Raw genomic sequence first — 21,318 nt, forward strand, 5'->3', positions numbered from 1 at the left:
GCTAGACAAAACCCCACCAAGTATTGTGTTTACCATTAGCAGTGCGGTTATAGCACTGATCGTTGCTACCGTCTTCATCATAAGGTTCAGAATCTCATCGACAACCAAACGATAGCTCCACTTCAAGACCCCAATGTTACTACCAACCCACTTCCCATCCATGACTAAGTATCTCCTCCCCACCTTAACCTCATCCATACATTACTTCCTACCTTCAACCCCAGCATATACATCACCCTGGCCCATTTACCCAAACCTGAGGTGTTCATTCCAGAAAGCACTAATTTGTGAATGATTAATGCACCCACTCCGGTTCGGAGACATCAAGAGTGCCAAACGACCAAACCCACTACTGTTGAGATGTTGGGAATGATTGAAGACCTTCAAGGAACAGTGACAGATTTAACATTTGGGGTTTCGATCCTATTAAACAGTTCCTCAATCTTGGGGCGAGCCGCAGTTGAAAAGGGCCAACTCGAGTCTATCTCAAGTCTGGGTGATGACAGATCAACAACAAATGGGCCTCGCTTCGATATAACCACCCAATCCCTTGGCCAAGCAGAAGCAAGTGGCAAGAACAAAGCTGGGACAAGTATTGATTCCTATGCACAACTTCGGTGGGCTATTAAGACTTTGAAGGTCAAAGGGTTGAACAAGCAGCAAGTACTCGAAGTTGTTGCAAAGACTGTGGATAACACTTTTGTCGCTCAAGATGAGAGCATTTTGAATCAGGGGGCAAACAATGAAAAAAGATGTTTTACGAAAAACACCCATCCTAATTCCAGTCCCAAGCCCATGAATACCTGGCCAACACCCGCTAACCCATTTGCCAATATTTCTAAACCTAATGCTTTCTCATCCAAAAATCGAACCTTCGCCCAGCTCCATATGAGCCTAACCTGTGCATTGAAGGTACTGATGAAGAAAGGATATCTCAAACGGCTCAATCCTCGACCTCTCCCTAACCCTTTCCTACCTAAACATGACTTTACCTAATATTGCACATTTCATCAATAGTACGGTCATCATATTAACCGTTGCTTCTACCTTCGCCACGAAATTCAAGACTTGATTGATAATAAGGTCATCATCCTACCTGAAAATCCCAAAGCTGTCAATAACCCTCTCCCTGACCGCAATAGATTGCCACCCCATAACATAAAACTCATACACAGCTTTCCACCAACCAACCATTACCCTAGCCAACACATCACACCCGCCAATGAGCCCAAACCCATTGTGTTCATTCCTGAATCTTCTGATTCCGATTTGAGCAAAAGGAACAAAATCTTCATAGAGATGGAAAGTTTACTCGATCTTGGTGAGTTCAAGCTTGATGAAGCAGTGATGCCAGCACTGGTGGTTGGAATGATGAATCTCAGTCTCAACTAGGGTAATTGTTGAAAGCACTTGGGAAGGACCTTCAGAACTAGGGACATGGTGTAAATAAGCAAATGTTTCGGTCAAGAAAATGTGTGGGGACAACGTAACCGATTTGAAAGTCAAAAATCAATCCTTTTGAGTATGGATGTGTATTGCTGAATTGAAGGCAGATCTAGACCTTCCCGTGGGCTACTTGAAGTTGTTTTTGAAGTTCTACAGATGGACTTGGAGAAGGAAAACCCATTTTGTCTCAGAAATGTTTTTTTTGTTTTGAGTTGTGTCCTGCAAATAGTTGTGTTGTGAGTTTTATTTTTTGTCAGTTTTTGCGTTGTTGCGTCAGTTGAGTCTTTTCCTTTGAGTCACTCTCGTGTACTCTCAAGTCTTCATCTTTATAAGAATGTAGGAGTCAAGTTTCTGATCATTTTATTGTGCCTATAATGATGCATGTGTGACCTCTTACAAATAGAAAAAAACTTTGAATTTGCTTTTGAATTTATTTTTTGAATGAGATTCTGTTAATAAGCTCGAGTGTTAAGAAGGATCCCCCAAATAGTTTGAGTGAATTTTGACTTATTGGTGCAAAGTCATTCATGATTTCAAAAATTTTAAGCTGTTTCTTTTGCAAAACTTACGAAGATAGGTTCAGAATTGTACATGGTATTCTACATTGTCCTGGGGATTCTCTTCGCCGTTAAGCGATCATATTGGCAAGCACAAGGTGACTTTCAGACCTGCAAGTACAAGGCGGAATTTAGACCTCATAAATCATAGAATTTCCCCCCTGGTGTTTCATTATTTCAAAGAGAAAAGGATAAAAGAACCCAAAAGAAAGAGAGAAAAAAAAAAAAGAAAAAAAAAAGATGTCACGACCCAAACCCGTCCCTATGGGTTTAGCACCGTAACCGGCCAGTAATCCGTGGATTACCAAAGGCCTCTGAACAGATTAGCAAATAATAAGGGGCTGCGGAAGCAATAATACAAACTAGACAAGGTCCAATGAGCTGTGATAACGTACATGGGACGGAACATTTCAAAACTTATATATATACATAAGCATGCCAGTCAAAGGACACCAATATTTACAAAGTATTACATCCCAAGACCTGTCCTTACAAAACACATATAGAGACTAGCATGAGTACAAAAACAACCATGGCTTTAGACTCAATCGGAACCTCCTCGGGAGGTACAACGGTTGGCTGACAAAAACGAAACAGAAGGGCGTCAACTCTAGCCCTGGTCATGTGCCGGCTCACCTACATACATAATATAAACTGTGAGCGAAAGCCCAATGAATAATAATAGAGTAAAGGGTTTCAATGAATAAGTTCGTACAGATTCAGAAATCATAATTCAGTTCATATCAAAATCATAGTTTGTCCAGATGATATACAGACAAAAATCATAAGTCATGATTAAGTTTACGTGATACATCCATTAGCATTAGCAGAACAGAACAGAACAAAACGTATACACGTGGGGTTATGAATAACCAGTTCCATAAAGAAACCTCCAGATTCGGGTAACAGAACAGAAGCTAAGCCCCCATGACAGGACCTCCGGTACGAGTAACAGAGTGCAGACAGAAATAAGTTTCGTAAAGGAACCTCCGATACCGGGTAACAGCTAACAGATATCACGTGATGCTAAGGATGTCACGAATACATATCAAAAATTGAACAATCATTCATTATACAGAACATATCATTTCAGAAAACAGATCTTGTTTTATCACACAGAAAGTAGATACAGTTTGAACATAACTTTACTAAATTATTACTCACAGTTGGCCTTGAAACAAACAGACGGAGCAGATTGATCACACGACACGTGGCACGTGACCTACATAACACATAACAGACACACACTTGAAACACACATTCTAATTGTACAAAACTTATTTCGTTGGCTCTAAGTGTGTTTCTAATCTCTTATCCTCATTATGGGGTCTTAAACATGGCCTAGGAATGCTTAGGATGGAATGAGGATGCAAAAGTGTACTGAAAACCATTTCACAAATTTTGCTGAAAATAAGGTCCACGCTCGAACGTGGATTTCCTCGCTCGAGCGGACATGCAGAAAAATGGATATCCGCTCGAGCGTGGACTTCCCCGTTCGAGCGGACTGCAAACTAATGAAAAAGTGCTGGATGCATGAAATTCACGCTCGACGGGCGCTCGACCCCCGCTCGAGCGTGTGACACAGACCCTCGCTCGAGCGTACTGCAAAAAACACAAACTTCTGGGTATACGCATTTCACACTCGAGCGTGACTCTCGCCGCTCGAGCGGAAGTGCATGTACTCAGGCTTCACGCTTGAGCGTGAAAGTCCCGCTCGAGCGTGGGTCAAAATTCTGGAAAATCCAGATTGACCTCCAAGCACAAAACTCGACCTTCAACCATCCAAAACTCATTTTTCTGGGCCAAATCTTTGGAAAACACTTAATAACCCATAAAACAACATGTTTGAAGAATCATTTCAAGAAATCATGGCCCAAGAGCAACCCAATTTGAGTAAAATCAACCTGAACTTTATGAATATGCTATTAGTTCAACATGCAAGAATCTCCTTGAATTCAAACCTTCCAAAACATAACCAAACTTAATAATTTGATGGAAAATAAGTTGAATGGCTATAATATGAGCGAAATTGACACATGCATGGAAGAAATCTTAGACTTCCAACTCAAAATATGGAAATTTGTGCATGCATGCATGGATTCCTTAGAAGAACAACTCAAGTGCTATGAATTACACATGCATGTATGTATTGAGCTTCAATTCACCAATCTTAGCTTAAACCTAACATGAGTCCATTTAATTCACTAGAATTCTTACATTAACAAATCAATTCCATAATTAATAGGGTGAATGCCTACCTCAAGTCTTGAATTCTAAGTGTAGAGGCTCAATCTCCCGAGTCTTCCTCAATCTCCCCTAATTTTCCAAGCAACTCTAGATGAAATCAATTCTCTCACACTCTCTCTCTCTTTCACGGTTTAGCAAGAAGATGGAGTGAAGGATGGTGTGTTAAACAAGTGTAAGGTGTGAGAAGAAATGGGCCCCTGAATTAATCCACTAGGTGGCATTCATGAAATAACTCAACTAATGTTATTTTAGCTTTATTTAATCTAATTTAATCACTCTAAATCAATTTTTAATTCAACCTACCATAAAATTCTGTAAATCCTAACTAGTATATAGATCAAGTCGATTTCGAAATCGGGCGCCGATACGACCTTCAATTCGCAATTTAAAACATAAAACACGAACATATCATTTTATCACAAACAGATAGAAACACAAAAACAATGCGACACACATGCAATTTAATTCCGGATTCCTTCTAAATTACTGTTAGGCATGATTAATCATGGTTTAGCATTAATCGGAGGTCGGGGTCATTACAGTCTTCCCCCCTTAAAAGAGTTTGGTCCTCCAAACTCGAATTACCTTCATTCATAATCAACATTGTGTCCAGTGGGAACAAATCCGGGTATCTCTTCATCATGTCTTCCTCGGTTTCCCAAGTTGCATAGGTTCCTCCGTGGTTTTGCCAATCAACTTTCACCAACGGTATTTCTTTATTCCTTAACTTTTTGATCCTGCGGTTCACAATTTGAATAGGTCTTTCCTCGTAGGTGTAGTCATCGTTCAAAAGCACATGTGTCGGTTCAATGACGTGGAGTGGATCTCTCAAATATTCCCGAAGCATCGATACATGAAAGACGTTGTGCATATGTTCCATTACCGGAGGCAAGGCTACCCGATACCACACTGGATTGATCTTTTCAAGGACCTCATAAAGTCTAACATACCTTGGCGCCAATTTTCCCTTAACACCAAACCGAGTTTGACCCTTCATTGGTGTCACTTTAATGAACACATGGTCCCCAACTTCATATTCCCTATCTCGTCTTCGAACATCAGCATAGCTCTTCTGTCGACTCTGTGCGGTTTTCAGACGCTGCTATATCAGTTTCACTTTCTCGGTTGTTTCTTGCACAAGTTCCGGTCCCAACAAAGGTCTATCACCTACTTCAGCCCAACATATCGGAGAACGACATTTTTTTCCATACAAAGCTTCGTAGGGAGCCATTCCAATGCTTGAATGGTAACTATTGTTGTACACAAATTCAGCTAATGGCAAGTAGGTCTCCCAATTCTCTTGGAAGTCTAACACACACATTCTGAGCATATCCTCCAGAGTTTGGTTCGTTCGTTCAGTTTGGCCATCTGTCTATGGGTGATAGGCACTGCTCAGTCTCAATTCAGTCCCCAAAGCCTGTTGTAAACTCTACCAAAATCTCGATACAAACTTTAAGTCCCTGTCAAACACAATAGATACTGGCACTCCATGCAATCTCACAATTTCAGTCATATAGATATTGGCCAATTTATCAGCGTTATAAATAGTTTTGACAGGCAGAAAACGGACAGACTTAGTTAAACGGTTAACTATAACCCAGATAGAGTCCATACCTTGAGAAGAACGAGGCAATTCCACAATGAAGTCCATGGTAATGTGCTCCAATTTCCATTCCGGTATTGGGAGTGGTTGTAGCAAACCAGCGTGTCGCTGATGTTCGGCTTTAACCTGTTGGCAATGTAGACATCTAGCCACAAAATCTGCAATACTCTTTTTCATTCCAGGCCACCAAAAATTCTGTTTCAAATTATGATACATCTTCGTGTTCCCCGGATGCATAGCAAATTTACTACTGTGAGCTTCGGTCATAACACGTTTCCTTAAATCATAACAATCGGGCACACAAAGACGGTTCTGAAATTTTAGCACATCATTCTCAAACACAAATCCTGGCCTCAACTTTGAATCAAGTTCCTCCGTGATCTTTTTCAAGTATTCATCCTCGCACTGTTTCTGTTTGATCTCGTCAAGAATTATAGGTTGAGAGGAAATAGCAGTTAACAACCCAACTTGTTCTAGGTCATTCAGCCATTCTTTCCGATTGGATAACAGACATGACAAACTTCCCATTGATTTTCGGCTCAAGGCATCCGCTACGGTATTAGCTTTTCCTGGATGGTACAAACTCTGCAAATCATAATCCTTGATTAACTCTAACCATTGCCTCTGTCTCATGTTCAATTCCTTTTGGGTGAAGAAGTATTTCAAGCTCTTATGGTCGGTGTACACTTCACAGGTTACCCCATACAAGTAGTGACGCCAGATTTTCAAAGCAAACACCACAGCTACTAATTCAAGGTTGTGTATTGGGTAATTCTTTTCATGAGGTCGGAGTTGTCTAGAAGCATAGGCAATCACATTTCCATTTTGCATTAATACACACCCAAGCCTTTATAGGAAGCATCACTATACACTTGAAACCCATCAATACCATTAGGCAAGGTTAAGATTGGTGCAGTCACTAACCTGGTTTTCAACTCTTGGAAAGCTTCCTCTCTTTGTTCATTCCAGTCAAATGGCACATTTTTCTGAGTAAACTGAGTCAATGGCATGGCAAGCTTGGAAAAGTCTTTCACAAACCTCCGGTAGTAACTTGTAAGTCCCAGAAAGCTTCGGACTTCTGTCATATTTGTCGGTCTAGGCCAATCCACAACAGCTTCAATTTTCTGAAGGTCAAGAAAAACTTCATCCTTGTTGATTACATGTCCCAAAAATGCCACTCTGTCAAGCCAGAATTCACACTTGGACAATTTAGCATACAATTTATTTTATCTCAAAATCTACAAGGTGGTTCTCAGATGGTTCTCATATTCTTCCCTGTCTTTAGAATAGATCAAAATGTCATCAATAAATACAACAATGAAGTCATGCAGATATGATTTAAACACTCTATTCATAAGATCCATGAAAGCTGCAGGTGCATTGGTCATCCCAAACGGCATTACTAAAAATTCATAATGTCCATATCTAGTTCGGAATGCGGTTTTCTCTATGTCCTCAACTCTAACCCTTAATTGATGATAACCGGACCTGAGGTCAATTTTGGAAAACACTTGGGCACCTTGAAGTTGATCAAACAAGTCATCTATTCGGGGCAGAGGGTATTTATTCTTGATAGTCACTTTGTTCAGTTCTCGATAGTCTATACACATTCTCAAAGATCCATCCTTCTTTTTGACAAACAAAACTGGAACACCCCAAGGTGAAGTACTCGGACGGATAAATTTCTTATCTAACAGTTCCTGAAGTTGGGTTTTCAATTCTTTCAATTCAGAGGTAGACATTCTATAGGGAGTCTTGGAAATAGGTTGTGTCCTCAGAAACACCTCAACAGTGAATTCAATTTCTCTATCTACTAAGTCCCCAGGTAAGTCAGTCGGAAACACATCGAAAAATTCACAAGCAACAGGGATTGTTTCTACAGTAACACTGTCAGATGGTACAGTCAGTATACAACACAGATAACCCCTACATCCCTTCCTAAGGAGTTTTACAGCTTTCATAGCCGAAATCAAATATAGGGGAGGAACTACCCCATTCCCAATAAAAAATAAATTCAGGCATACCTGGTGGTCTAAACACAACAGTTTTGTTTGCACAGTCAATGGTAGCACATTATTTAGTCAACCAGTCCATCTCCAAAATACAATCAAAATGATTAATGTCCAAGGGTAATAAGTCCACATATAACATCATATCGCCAATCATAATACCACATGTTGGATAAATATGAGTGCACACCATAGAATCCCCAGACGGCGTAGATACAGATAACACATATGTCATAAGTTCTAATGGTCTAGTCAATTTTCAAGAGAAAGCATACGATACAAAGGAATGTGTAGAACCAGAATCTATTAGTATACATGCATTTTGAGAACATATAGGGAGTGCACCTGACACCACAGTATAGGTGTTCGGTACGTCACCGGGAACTAAGGCAAACACACGGCCTTGTCTCAGAGGTTCTTTCTCAGTATTGGCTTTGGCATTGGTTCTGGCCACAGAAGCGGATCCCGCTGAACTTGCTGTAGGACGGCTAGTAGTCTCAGACCTGAGCGGGCAATCTTTCACTACATGACCTGGCTGGCCACACCGAAAACAAGCACCAGACGTTCGGTAGTACACACCCCTGTGCCTTTTTCCACAATCAGAACAGACCGGAATAAACCCAGTACTCTGACTTGAGCTGTTCGAAGTCCCTGTGTTTTGCTTCTTACTAACAAAGGACCGACTCTTTTTAAAACCAAACCCGGATCTTTTTCCTCTCCACTCAGTTGTTGTAGTTGCTGGGGCTTTACCTTGTTTCATGGCGGCTAGGGTGGCGTCTGCCATTAAGGATCTGTCTAACACTTCTACATAAGTAGGCAATTTTATGACACCTACCCGATCAAACACCTCTAAATCCAGTTCACCTTCAAACTTCCGTGCTTTCTTGTAATCAGTGTCCACCATATGTGGAGCAAACCGTGCTAATTCGGTGAATTTAGCTTCATATTTCGCCACAGACATTCTTCCCTGTTTGAGTTCCTGAAATTCAGATACTTTCCGATCCCTGAAACATTGGGGAAAGTACTTGTCGTAGAAGATAGCATTAAACTGTGCCCATGGCATATTTCCATTGCCACTTCGGATCAGTAACCACCACCTGTGGGCTTCATCTTTCAGAGTGTAGGTGGCTAGGAGGACTTCCTGAGTTTCAGAACAAGGAAATACTTCATACAATTTTTCCATCTCAAGCAACCACGTCTCAGCTTTCAAAGGTTCAATTCCACCATAGAACGTTGGCGGTTTCATTTTTATGAATTTCTGTGTCAGATTGATGATGTCAGTATTATCTGCCTCTGCTTGTGCCGGTGGAGGCGGAGGGGGCAAAGGTTGTTGTCTCTGTTGCTGTGTCCAAGCTTCAGTCAATGCTGCTAACATATGTTCCATTCGGCCCATGCGAGCCTCTGAAGATTCACTTTCACCACTTCCCCTTGCATTCTCCATCTTACTATACAGACATCAGATGATAATAAACACAGGCATAATCTTATTTGTTTCTTTCAATTCATTTGATTTCAATGTACATTCAGTTTTCATATTCAGTTGAATTACCACACACTCACACATGCAGATGGAATGTCCCTAACTCTTACTAGGACATCCAAAGCTCATACGAACCTGTGTGTGCGGTACAACACGTGCTCTGATACCACTCTTTCACGACCCAAACCTGCCCCTATGGGTTTAGCACTGTAACCGACCAGTAATCCGTGGATTACGAAAGGCCTTCGAACAGATTAGCAAATAATAAGGGGCTGCGAAAGCAATAATACAAACTAGACAAGGTCCAATAAGCTGTGATAATGTACATGGGACAGAACATTTCAAAATTTATGTATATACATAAGCATGCCAGTCAAAGGACACCAATATTTACAAAGTATTACATCCCAAGACCTACCCTTACAAAACACATACAAAGACTAGCATGAGTACAAAAACAGCCATGGCTTTAGACTCAATCGGAACCTCCTCGGGAGGCACAACGGATGGCTGACAAAAATGGAATAGAAGGGCGTTAACTCTGGCCCTGGTCATGTGCCGGCTCACCTACATACATAATATAAACTGTTAGCGAAAGCCCAGTGAATAATAATAGAGTAAAGGGTTTCAATGAATGAGTTCGTACAGATTCAGAAATCATAATTCAGTTCATATCAAAATCATAGTTTGTCCAGATCATATACAGACAAAAATCATAAGTCATGATTAAGTTTACGTGATACATCCATTAGCATTAGCAGAACAGAACATAACAGAACGTATACACGTGGGGTTATGAATAACCAGTTCCATAAAGGAACCTCCGGATCCAGGTAACAGAACAGAACAGAAGCTCAACTCCCGTGACAGGGCCTCCGGTACGGGTAACAAATTGCAGACAGAAATAAGTTTCGTAAAGGAACCTCCGATACCGGGTAACAGCTAACAAATTTCACATGATGCTAAGGATGTCACGAATACATATCAGAAATTGAACAATCATTCATTGTACAGAACATATCATTTCGGAAAACAGATCTTGTTTTATCACACAGAAAGTAGATACAGTTTGAACATAACTTTACTAAATTAATACTCACAGTTGGCCTTGAAACAGACAGACGGAGCAGATTGATCACGCGACACGTGACCTACATAACACATAACAGACACACACTTGAAACACACATTCTAATTGTACAAAACTTATTTCGTTGGCTCTAAGTGTGTTTCTAATCTCTTATCCTCATTATGGGGTGTCACGACCCAAACTCGGCCCTATGGGTTTAGCACCGTAACCGGCCAGTAATCCGAGATTACCACAGGCCTGCAGAACAGTAGTACAGTAAAACAGAGTACAGCGCCTGGCAGAAGCCAATACAGTAAATGAATAATGTCCATTGAGCTGTGTCAGTCTGTATGCCAAAAAGATTTTTCATGCATTCACATATACAAACAGTACAGAACGGTATGCACAATATTTACAATCATTCAGACTAGGGACTCAACCCTAGATAACAAGACGGTAAACATTCAGTCTATACAAAACAGTAGACGGTACAGAAGGGGGAATTGTAAAACACCCCTAAGCCTTAACACGATAGGCTCGGAACCTCGCAGTGAGGCACAAAGGCTGGCTTGACAAAACTGGAGTTACCCTGACGCCTCTAGCCGCGGTCTGGTGCCTGTACACCTACATATATATATGAGCAGTGAGCTAAAGCCCAGTGAATAACATAAAGCGTAAAGGGGTTTAGAATGAATGTCCTTACAGTAATGAAAACAGTTCAATTCAATCAGTATTTCAGTTGTTCAGTACAGTAAATAGTCATATGTGGTACATCCATTAGCATAACAGTAACAGTAGGTCTTAAAAGACCGAACAGTAATGATGGCCATCAGTCAGTAAACAGTAGTGGCTTCACGAGGGAACCGACAGAGATCTCTGTAACAGTAACAGTAACAGTAACAGTAAACAGTAGGTACTAAGGATGCCACAGTACAGTTCAGAAATAAAGGACATACATTCATTCGGTAATACCAGTTCAGTAAACAGTTCAGTTCAGTATTCAAAAGATATCAGTTGAACATATCTTTATACAATTGTTACTCACAAAGTTCGGGCTACAGTATGCTAGAGCGTGTCTCCCCAGTCGCCAACCCTACACAGTTAACAGATTGAACACACTAAGCTACGCAGTTGGGAAATATAACAACTTAATCCCTAATGCCTCGGTGTGTTCTACCTCTATATCCTCAATAAGATGTCTTAAACTAGGCCTAAGAATGCCTAGGATGGGATGAGGATGCAAGGAGGCACACTTAAAAGCATTTTCAGAAAAACAGAGTCCCGCTCGACCGCAGGTTTCCCCGCTCGAGCGGTCATGCAACAAAGGTACACGCTCGAGCGTAACTTTCCCGCTCGAGCGTACTGTAAAAGTACTGGATGGGTGAAATCTCCGCTCGACGCCCGTTCGAGCGTGAGACCTGACTCCGCTCGAGCGCCCAATCCTCCGCTCGAGCGGACTGCAAAACAGTGCAAAGAGATGCTGGATGCTCGGATTCCACGCTCGAGCGCTGCTTTCCCCGCTCGAGCGTAAGTGCAAAATCTGGGAATTCTAGATTGCACCTCCAAGCTCAAACTCACATTCAAATGCATCAAAACCAATCCTCTTGGGCCCATTTTCTGGAAAACATTTATAAACACATAGTATAACATGGTTCAAAGCTCAATTTTGAGAAATCAAAGTCCAAGGGTGTTTAATTCAAACTCAATTTCAAATCATTGTCAAGAACAATCTCAAACATGACATGCATGATCTTTAAATAACTTTCAAGCTTCAAAATATGCTCTAGGGAGCCAATTGATTCACAAACAAGATGAAAACATGGACTTAAACATAATTATGAACATGCATGTGACAATTTGCCATGAATTCAACTCAAAATCCAACAATTCAAACATGCATGCAAGAATTATGTTCTATTTCAACATGTATGAACTAAAACAAGACTTAGCTCCTTAATTTGACATGAATCATGCAAGAACAAGCTCAATTCATAAGCAAGATGGTAATTACTCTACCTTAAGTCCTGAATTAGAAGGCTAGGAGCTCAATTTAGCAATCTACACTTCAATCCTCTTCAAATTCTAAGCAATATTGAGATGAACTCAACTCCTCAAGTCTCTCTCTCTCTATGGTCGGCTAAGGGTCTCACAAATAGGCTAAAGAAATGTTTGATTCAATGTATAAGGCTCAAGTGTGTGTGTGAGATAGTGACCCACTAGGGGTAGTTCGGTAAAATAAGGCCAACTCTGCAATTGGTCAATATTTAAACTAATTTAATCATACCTAATCAGTTTTCAGATAATTATACCATAAATTCATATTAAATATGGCGATCATAAAACACTAACCCATTTCCGGTTCGGCCGCCGATAAGGCCTTCAATTAATAGTTTAAACATAAAACACGAACAAATCAAACAAACAGTCAACAGATAAAATGCAATTCAAACAGATGTATTCACTCAATTCAGTTTCAATTTCGGTCAGTCAGTTCAGTACTTTAATCAGTTCAATTCTCAGTCAGTTATCAGTCATTATCAGTTCCGTTTTACAGTAATCGGTGATTATCGATAATCAATCAGTCATTAATCAGTAAACAGTATGAGGGTTGTTACAGTCTCCCCTCCTTATAAAGAGTTTAGTCCTCTAAACTCGAGTTACCTTCATTCTGGAAGAAAACAGGGTTCAGTGGAAACAGTTCAGGATATCTTTTAGCCATGTCATCTTCCCTTTCCCAAGTGACATACACGCCACCATGGTTCTGCCAGTCGACTTTCACTAGCGGGATCTCTTTGTTCCTTAGTTTCTTAATCCGTCTGTTTACTATCTGTATAGGCCGTTCCTCGTAAGTGTAGTCATCACTCAACACTACGTGGGTAGGCTCTATTACATAGAAGGGATCCCGGAGATAATCTCTTAACATCGAAATGTGGAAAACATTATGCATATGCTCCATTTCAGGAGGGAGCGCAACTTGATACGCCACCGGATTGATTTTCTCAATAATCTCATATGGTCCGACGTATCTCGGCGCTAACTTGCCTTTGACTCCAAAACGAGTCTGGCCTTTCATCGGTGTCACTTTTACAAATACGTGATCACCCACTTCATACTCTCTGTCTCGTCTTCTGACGTCAGCATAACTCTTCTGTCTGCTCTGTGCAGTTTTCAGTCTCTGTTGTATCAGTTTCACTTTCTCAGTTGTTTCATAAACAATCTCGGGCCCAAGCAAAGGCCCATCTCCAACTTCTGCCCAGCAAATCGGAGATCTACATTTTCTGCCATACAATGCCTCGAAAGGCGCCATGCCAATACTCGAATGGTAGCTGTTGTTGTAGGCGAATTCAGCCAAGGGTAAATGGTTTTCCCAGTCTCCCTGAAAATCAAGGACACACATTCTCAGTAAATCCTCCAGAGTTTGGATGGTCCTTTCTGACTGGCCATCTGTCTGGGGATGATAGGCGTTACTTAGTCTCAGTTCAGTACCCAGTGCAGTCTGTAGGCTTTGCCAAAACCTCGACGTAAACTTCGAATCCCTGTCAGAAACAATAGATGCAGGTACTCCATGCAGTCTTACAATCTCATCAATATAGATAACGGCCAATTTGTCCGCATTATAGATTGTCTTAACAGGTAAGAAGTGAGCAGATTTGGTTAGTCTATCAACAATAACCCAAATTGAATCCATACCTTTTCTGGAGCGAGGCAATCCCACAATGAAATCCATCGTGATATGCTCCCATTTCCACTCTGGTATGGGTAGGGGTTGCAATAATCCGGCAGGTCGTTGATGTTCAGCTTTGACCTGTTGGCAATGAAGACATTTGGACACAAATTCGGCAATTTCTTTCTTCATTCCCGGCCACCAGAAATTCTGTTTCAGATCTTGATACATTTTCGTATTCCCCGGATGGATAGAAAATCTTGAGTTGTGGCCCTCTTGCAGAACCCTTCTTTTCAGTTCAGTATCATTCGGTACACACAGTCTTTCTTGAAATTTCAGTACATTATCCTCAAATTTGAATCCCGGTCTCAGTTTGGATCCTCTTTCCTCGATGATCTTCTTCAAGAAGTCATCCAGTTGCTGTTTCTCTTTAATCTCTTCAATCAGTGCTGGTTGGGCAGAAATAGCAGCTAAGGTTCCACCTTGTTCTCTTAGAACAATTTCAATTTCAGATTTTTCAAGGTCACAAAGCAACTCTTTCTGTCCTGTGAGCAAACATGCTACGTTTCCAATCGATTTTCGGCTCAATGCATCGGCAACGGTATTGGCTTTTCCCGGATGGTACAGAATCTGTAGGTCGTAGTCTTTAATCAGTTCTAGCCATCTCCGCTGTCTCATGTTCAGTTCTTTCTGTGTGAAGAAATATTTTAAACTCTTGTGGTCGGTATATACTTCACATGTCACCCCATACAGATAGTGACGCCAAATTTTCAGTGCAAACACCACTGCAGCAAGTTCCAGGTCATGGGTCGGGTAGTTCTTTTCATGTGGTCTCAACTGTCGGGAAGCATAAGCAATAACTCTCCCATTCTGCATTAAAACACATCCCAAACCCTTATGAGAAGCATCACTAAATACAGTATAACCATCCGTACCTGAAGGTAAGGTCAGAACAGGTGCAGTCACTAATCGAGTTTTCAACTCCTGAAAAGCAGATTCTCTTTGATCAATCCAGTCAAATGATGTCCCCTTTTGAGTTAACTGAGTCAATGGTAGGGCAATTTTAGAGAAATCTTTGACAAATCTTCTGTAATATCCAGCCAATCCCAAAAAGCTTCGGACTTCAGTCACGTTCGTTGGTCTAGACCAGTTCACTACAGCTTCAATTTTCTGTGGATCAACAGAAATCCCATCTTTGCTAACAACATGCCCCAAAAACATAACATGGTCAAGCCAAAATTCACATTTAGACAGTTTAGCATACAGTTTCTGTTCTCTTAAGGTTTGTAAGGCAAGTCTCAGGTGATGTTCATGTTCTTCTATACTCTTGGAGTAAATCAATATGTCATCAATAAATACAACAATAAAATTGTCAAGGTATGGTTTAAAAATTTGGTTCATAAGGTCCATAAATGCAGCAGGGGCATTCGTGACTCCAAAAGGCATAACTAAAAATTCGTAATGTCCATACCTCATTCTAAAAGCAGTTTTATCAATGTCATCTGGTTTAACTTTCAACTGATGGTATCCGGATCTGAGATCAATCTTGGAAAATACTTTAGCACCCTGTAACTGATCAAACAGGTCATCAATACGCGGTAATGGGCATTTGTTCTTTACAGTTACCTTATTCAGTTCACGATAGTCTATACACAGTCTCAGTGAGCCGTCTTTCTTCTTTACGAACAAGACAGGTGCGCCCCACGGTGAAGTACTGGGCCTGATAAACTTCTTGTCTAACAGTTCTTGCAATTGCACTTTCAACTCCTTCAGTTCAGTTGGAGCCATTCGGTAAGGAGCTTTAGAAACCGGCTGTGTTCCGGGAATCACATCAACGGTAAATTCAATCTCCCTGTCAATCAAATCCCCTGGCAAATTGTCTGGAAAAATATCTGGGAATTCTCTGACTATAGGAATACAGTTCACATTAGCATTATCATCAGTAGATACAGTCAGTACAGAACACAAACATCCCTTACAGCCCTTTCTAATCAATTTTACAGCTTTCACAGATGAAATCAAATACGGGGGAGGTACTACTCCAACCCCATTAAACACAAATTCAGGCAGACCAGGTGGACGGAAAACAACTTGCTTGGTCACACAGTCAATAGTGGCATGATATTTTTGTAACCAATCCATCCCCAATATAACATCAAAATGATCAATGTTCAATGGCAGTAAGTCAATAAACAGATGCATATCCCCAACAATAATTTCACATGCGGGGTACATATAAGCACATGTCATGGATCCCCCTACAGGTGATGATACGGCTAACAGATAGTTCATGGGTTCTAAGGGTCTATTCAATTTCCGTGAAAAAACATGCGATACATAAGAATGTGTAGACCCCGAATCAATCAATACATATGCATTTTGCGTACAGATAGAGAGGATACCTGACACAACGGTTTCAGTATTTTGGACGTCTCCCGGTACTAGGGCGAACACTCGGCCCTGCCTCATAGGCTCTTTCCCGGTAGCTTTGGGGTTAGGCTTCGGTGTAACAGTTGATGCCGCCACGCTTGGTGTAGCTTTACTACCAGTTTGTGGAGCAGAAGGACAGTCTTTAACCATGTGGCCCACTTTGCCACACCTATAACAGGCTCCTGATATTTTGTAGCAGACCCCTTTGTGCTTCTTGCCACATTCAGAACACGGTGGTATGAAACCACTCCCTTGACTGGGGCTAGTTGTCGACCCCGTATTCTGTTTCTTGTTGGCCGGGTTGTGCTTGCCTTTCTTGAACTTAAAACCCTGCCTTTTACCATGCCATTCAGTTGTTGGTATTTCAGATTGTTTCACTGCTGCAATGTTCGACTCGGCCATCAGTGCCCGGTCGAGAACACCTACAAAAGTCGGTAGTTTCAGAACATTTATTCGGTCAAGAATTGCAACATTAAGGCCACCTTCGAATTTTCTGGCCTTCTTATACTCAGTATCCACCATATACGGTGCATAACGGGCAAGTTCAGTAAATTTTGTTTCATATTCGGCAACCGACGTGGTGCCCTGTTTCAGTTGTTCAAACTCAGTTACTTTCCTATCCGTGACACACTGTGGGAAGTACTTTTCAAAGAAGGACTCCTTGAACTGAGCCCAAGTCAGAACAGTATTTGTATCGCGGATCAACATCCACCACCTTCTAGCTTCTTCTTGTAGGGTGGAGGTAGCTAACAATACTTTATTCACTTCTGAGCACGGAAACACTTCAAATAGTTTTTCTGTTTCCAGAACCCAAGCTTCAGCTTTTAACGGTTCAAGGCCTCCCTGAAAGGATGGCGGTTTCATTTTGCTAAACTTCTGGGTCAGAGCAATTATATCCCCGTCATTCACATTAACATTAGGTTCCGGCTGTACCGGAGGAGGAGGAGGTGGGGGCTGTTGGTTCTGTTGCTCAAGTCTAGCAGTTATCAGTTCCATCATTCTTTCCATTCTTTCCATTCTTGCCTCAGTAGATGAGGATTCAGGTTCATTTGCATTGTCCATTTCACTATAAGCAGTTATATCAGTTATAAATTGTAACATAAACAATCGCATATTTAGACAGTTATCACATCAACATGTATTCAGTCATAGCATAGCCACACACTTTTCAAGTTCATGAAATGCCCTAATCACTTTTCTAGGACACCCTATAGCTCATTTGGACACGTGTGTGCGGTATAACTCGTGGTTAAGTATCGCTCTGATACCACTCTGTCACGACCCAAACCCGGCCCTATGGGTTTAGCACCGTAACCGGCCAGTAATCCGAGATTACCACAGGCCTGCAGAACAGTAGTACAGTAAAACAGAGTACAGCGCCTGGCGGAAGCCAATACAGTAAATGAATAATGTCCATTGAGCTGTGTCAGTCTGTATGCCAAAAAGATTTTTCATGCATTCACATATACAAACAGTACAGAACGGTATGTACAATATTTACAATCATTCAGACTAGGGACTCAACCCTAGATAACAGGACGGTAAACATTCAGTCTATACAAAACAGTAGACGGTACAGAAGGGGGAATTGTAAAACACCCCTAAGCCTTAACACGATAGGCTCGGAACCGCGCAGTGAGGCACAAAGGCTGGCTTGACAAAACTGGAGTTACCCTGACGCCTCTAGCCGCGGTCTGGTGCCTGTACACCTACATATATATATGAGCAGTGAGCTAAAGCCCAGTGAATAACATAAAGCGTAAAGGGGTTTAGAATGAATGTCCTTACAGTAATGAAAACAGTTCAATTCAATCAGTATTTCAGTTGTTCAGTACAGTAAACAATCATATGTGGTACATCCATTAGCATAACAGTAACAGTAGGTCTTAAAAGACCGAACAGTAATGATGGCCATCAGTCAGTAAACAGTAGTGGCTCCACGAGGAAACCGACAGAGATCTCTGTAACAGTAACAGTAACAGTAAACAGTAGGTACTAAGGATGCCACAGTACGGTTCAGAAATAAAGGACATACATTCATTCGGTAATACCAGTTCAGTAAACAGTTCAGTTCAGTATTCAAAAGATATCAGTTGAACATATCTTTACACAATTGTTACTCACAAAGTTCGGGCTACAGTATGCTAGAGCGTGTCTCCCCAGTCGCCAACCCTACACAGTTAACAGATTGAACACACTAAGCTACGCAGTTGGGAAATATAACAACTTAATCCCTAATGCCTCGGTGTGTTCTACCTCTATATCCTCAATAAGATGTCTTAAACTAGGCCTAAGAATGCCTAGGATGGGATGAGGATGCAAGGAGGCACACTTAAAAGCATTTTCAGAAAAACAGAGTCCCGCTCGAGCGCAGGTTTCCCCGCTCGAGCGGTCATGCAACAAAGGTACACGCTCGAGCGTAACTTTCCTGCTCGAGTGTACTGTAAAAGTACTGGATGGGTGAAATCTCCGCTCGACGCCCGCTCGAGCGTGAGACCTGACTCCGCTCGAGCGCCCAATCCTCCGCTCGAGCGGACTGCAAAACAGTGCAGAGAGATGCTGGATGCTCGGATTCCACGCTCGAGCGCCGCTTTCCCCGCTCGAGCGTAAGTGCAAAATCTGGGAATTCCAGATTGCACCTCCAAGCTCAAACTCACATTCAAATGCATCAAAACCAATCCTCTTGGGCCCATTTTCTGGAAAACATTTATAAACACATAGTATAACATGGTTCAAAGCTCAATTTTGAGAAATCAAAGCCCAAGGGTGTTTAATTCAAACTCAATTTCAAATCATTGTCAAGAACAATCTCAAACATGACATGCATGATCTTTAAATAACTTTCAAGCTTCAAAACGTGCTCTAGGGAGCCAATTGATTCACAAACAAGATGAAAACATGGACTTAAACATAATTATGAACATGCATGTGACAATTTGCCATGAATTCAACTCAAAATCCAACAATTCAAACATGCATGCAAGAATTATGTTCTATTTCAACATGTATGAACTAAAACAAGACTTAGCTCCTTAATTTGACATGAATCATGCAAGAACAAGCTCAATTCATAAGCAAGAGGGTAATTACTCTACCTTAAGTCTTGAATTAGAAGGCTAGGAGCTCAATTTAGCAATCTACACTTCAATCCTCTTCAAATTCTAAGCAATATTGAGATGAACTCAACTCCTCAAGTCTCTCTCTCTCTATGGTCGGCTAAGGGTCTCACAAATAGGCTAAAGAAATGTTTGATTCAATGTATAAGGCTCAAGTGTGTGTGTGAGATAGTGACCCACTAGGGGTAGTTCGTTAAATAAGGCCAACTCTGCAATTGGTCAATATTTAAACTAATTTAATCATACCTAATCAGTTTTCAGATAATTATACCATAAATTCATATTAAATATGGCGATCATAAAACACTAACCCATTTCCGGTTCGGCCGCCGATAAGGCCTTCAATTAATAGTTTAAACATAAAACACGAACAGATCAAACAAACAGTCAACAGATAAAATGCAATTCAAACAGATGTATTCACTCAATTCAGTTTCAATTTCGGTCAGTCAGTTCAGTACTTTAATCAGTTCAATTCTCAATCAGTTATCAGTCATTATCAGTTCCGTTTTACAGTAATCGGTGATTATCGGTAATCAATCAGTCATTAATCAGTAAACAGTATGAGGGTTGTTACATGGGGTCTTAAACATGGCCTAGGAATGCCTAGGATGGAATGAAGATGCAAAAGTGCCCTGAAAACCATTTCACAAATTTTGCTGAAAATAAGGTCCACGCTCGAGCGTGGATTTCCCCGCTCGAGCGGACATGCAGAAAAATGGATCTCCGCTCGAGCGTGGACTTCTCCGCTCGAGCGGACTGCAAACTAATGAAAAAGTGCTTGATGCATGAAATTCACGCTCGACGGGCGCTCGACCCCCGCTCGAGCGTGTGACCCAGACCCTCGCTTGAGCGTGGTTTCCCCCGCTCGAAGGTACTACAAAACACACAAACTTCTGGCTATACGCATTTCACGCTCGAGCGTGACTCTCACCACTCAAGCGGAAGTGCATGTACTCAGGCTTCACGCTCGAGTGTGAAAGTCCCCGCTCGAGCGTAGGTCAAAATTCTAGAAAATCCAGATTGACCTCCGAGCACGAAACTCGACCTTCAACCATCCAAAACTCATTTTTCTGGGCTAAATCTTTGGAAAACGCTTAATAACCCATAGAACAACATGTTTGAAGGATCATTTCAAGAAATCGTGGCCTAAGAGCAACCTAATTTGAGTAAAATCAACCTGAACTTTATGAATATGCTATTAATTCAACATGCAAGAATCTCCTTGAATTCAAACCCTCCAAAACATAACCAAACTTAATAATTTGATGGAAAATAAGTTGAATGGCTATAATATAAGTGAAATTGATACATGCATGGAAGAAATCTTAGACTTCCAACTCAAAATATGGAAATTTGTGCATGCATGCATGGATTCCTTAGAAGGACAACTCAAGTGCTATGAATTACACATGCATGTATGTATTGAGCTTCAATTCACCAATCTTAGCTTAAACCTAACATGAGTCCATTTAATTCACTAGAATTCTTACATTAACAAATCAATTCCATAATTAATAGGGTGAATGCCTACCTCAAGTCTTGAATTCTAAGTGTAGAGACTCAATCTCCCGAGTCTTCCTCAATCTCCCCTAATTTTCCAAGCAACTTTAGATGAAATCAATTCTCTCACACACTCTCTCTCTCTCTCTCTCTCTCACGGTTTAGCAAGAAGATGGAGTGAAGGATGGTGTGTT

The 21,318-nt window shown here is 41.2% G+C and overlaps 1 protein-coding gene across 1 annotated transcript; it reads right to left on the bottom strand.

Annotated features, from left to right (window-relative positions):
• Positions 1 to 5,974: 5,974 nt before the first annotated feature.
• LOC114271263 (uncharacterized) lies at positions 5,975 to 9,246 on the bottom strand. The gene is made up of 3 exons (XM_082908054.1): positions 8,208 to 9,246; positions 6,105 to 6,422; positions 5,975 to 5,979 (listed from the first exon to the last, which is right to left on the bottom strand). The coding sequence occupies exons 1-3, from the start codon at positions 9,244 to 9,246 to the stop codon at positions 5,975 to 5,977; spliced, it is 1,362 nt and encodes a 453-aa protein (XP_082764180.1).
• Positions 9,247 to 21,318: the final 12,072 nt, after the last annotated feature.

The sequence above is a fragment of the Camellia sinensis genome, chromosome 15, assembly GCF_055761805.1.
Source record: "Camellia sinensis isolate YWXY chromosome 15, ASM5576180v1, whole genome shotgun sequence".
NCBI lineage: Eukaryota > Viridiplantae > Streptophyta > Magnoliopsida > Ericales > Theaceae > Camellia > Camellia sinensis.

Coding starts and splice junctions, on each gene's coding strand:
- LOC114271263 (XM_082908054.1), bottom strand. CDS start 9,246: ATGGAACATATGTTAGCAGCATTGACTGAAGCTTGGACACAGCAACAG. Junction 6,423..8,207: donor CACCTATACTGTGGTGTCAG/GTGCACTCCCTA, acceptor TGTACCATCCAG/GAAAAGCTAATACCGTAGCG.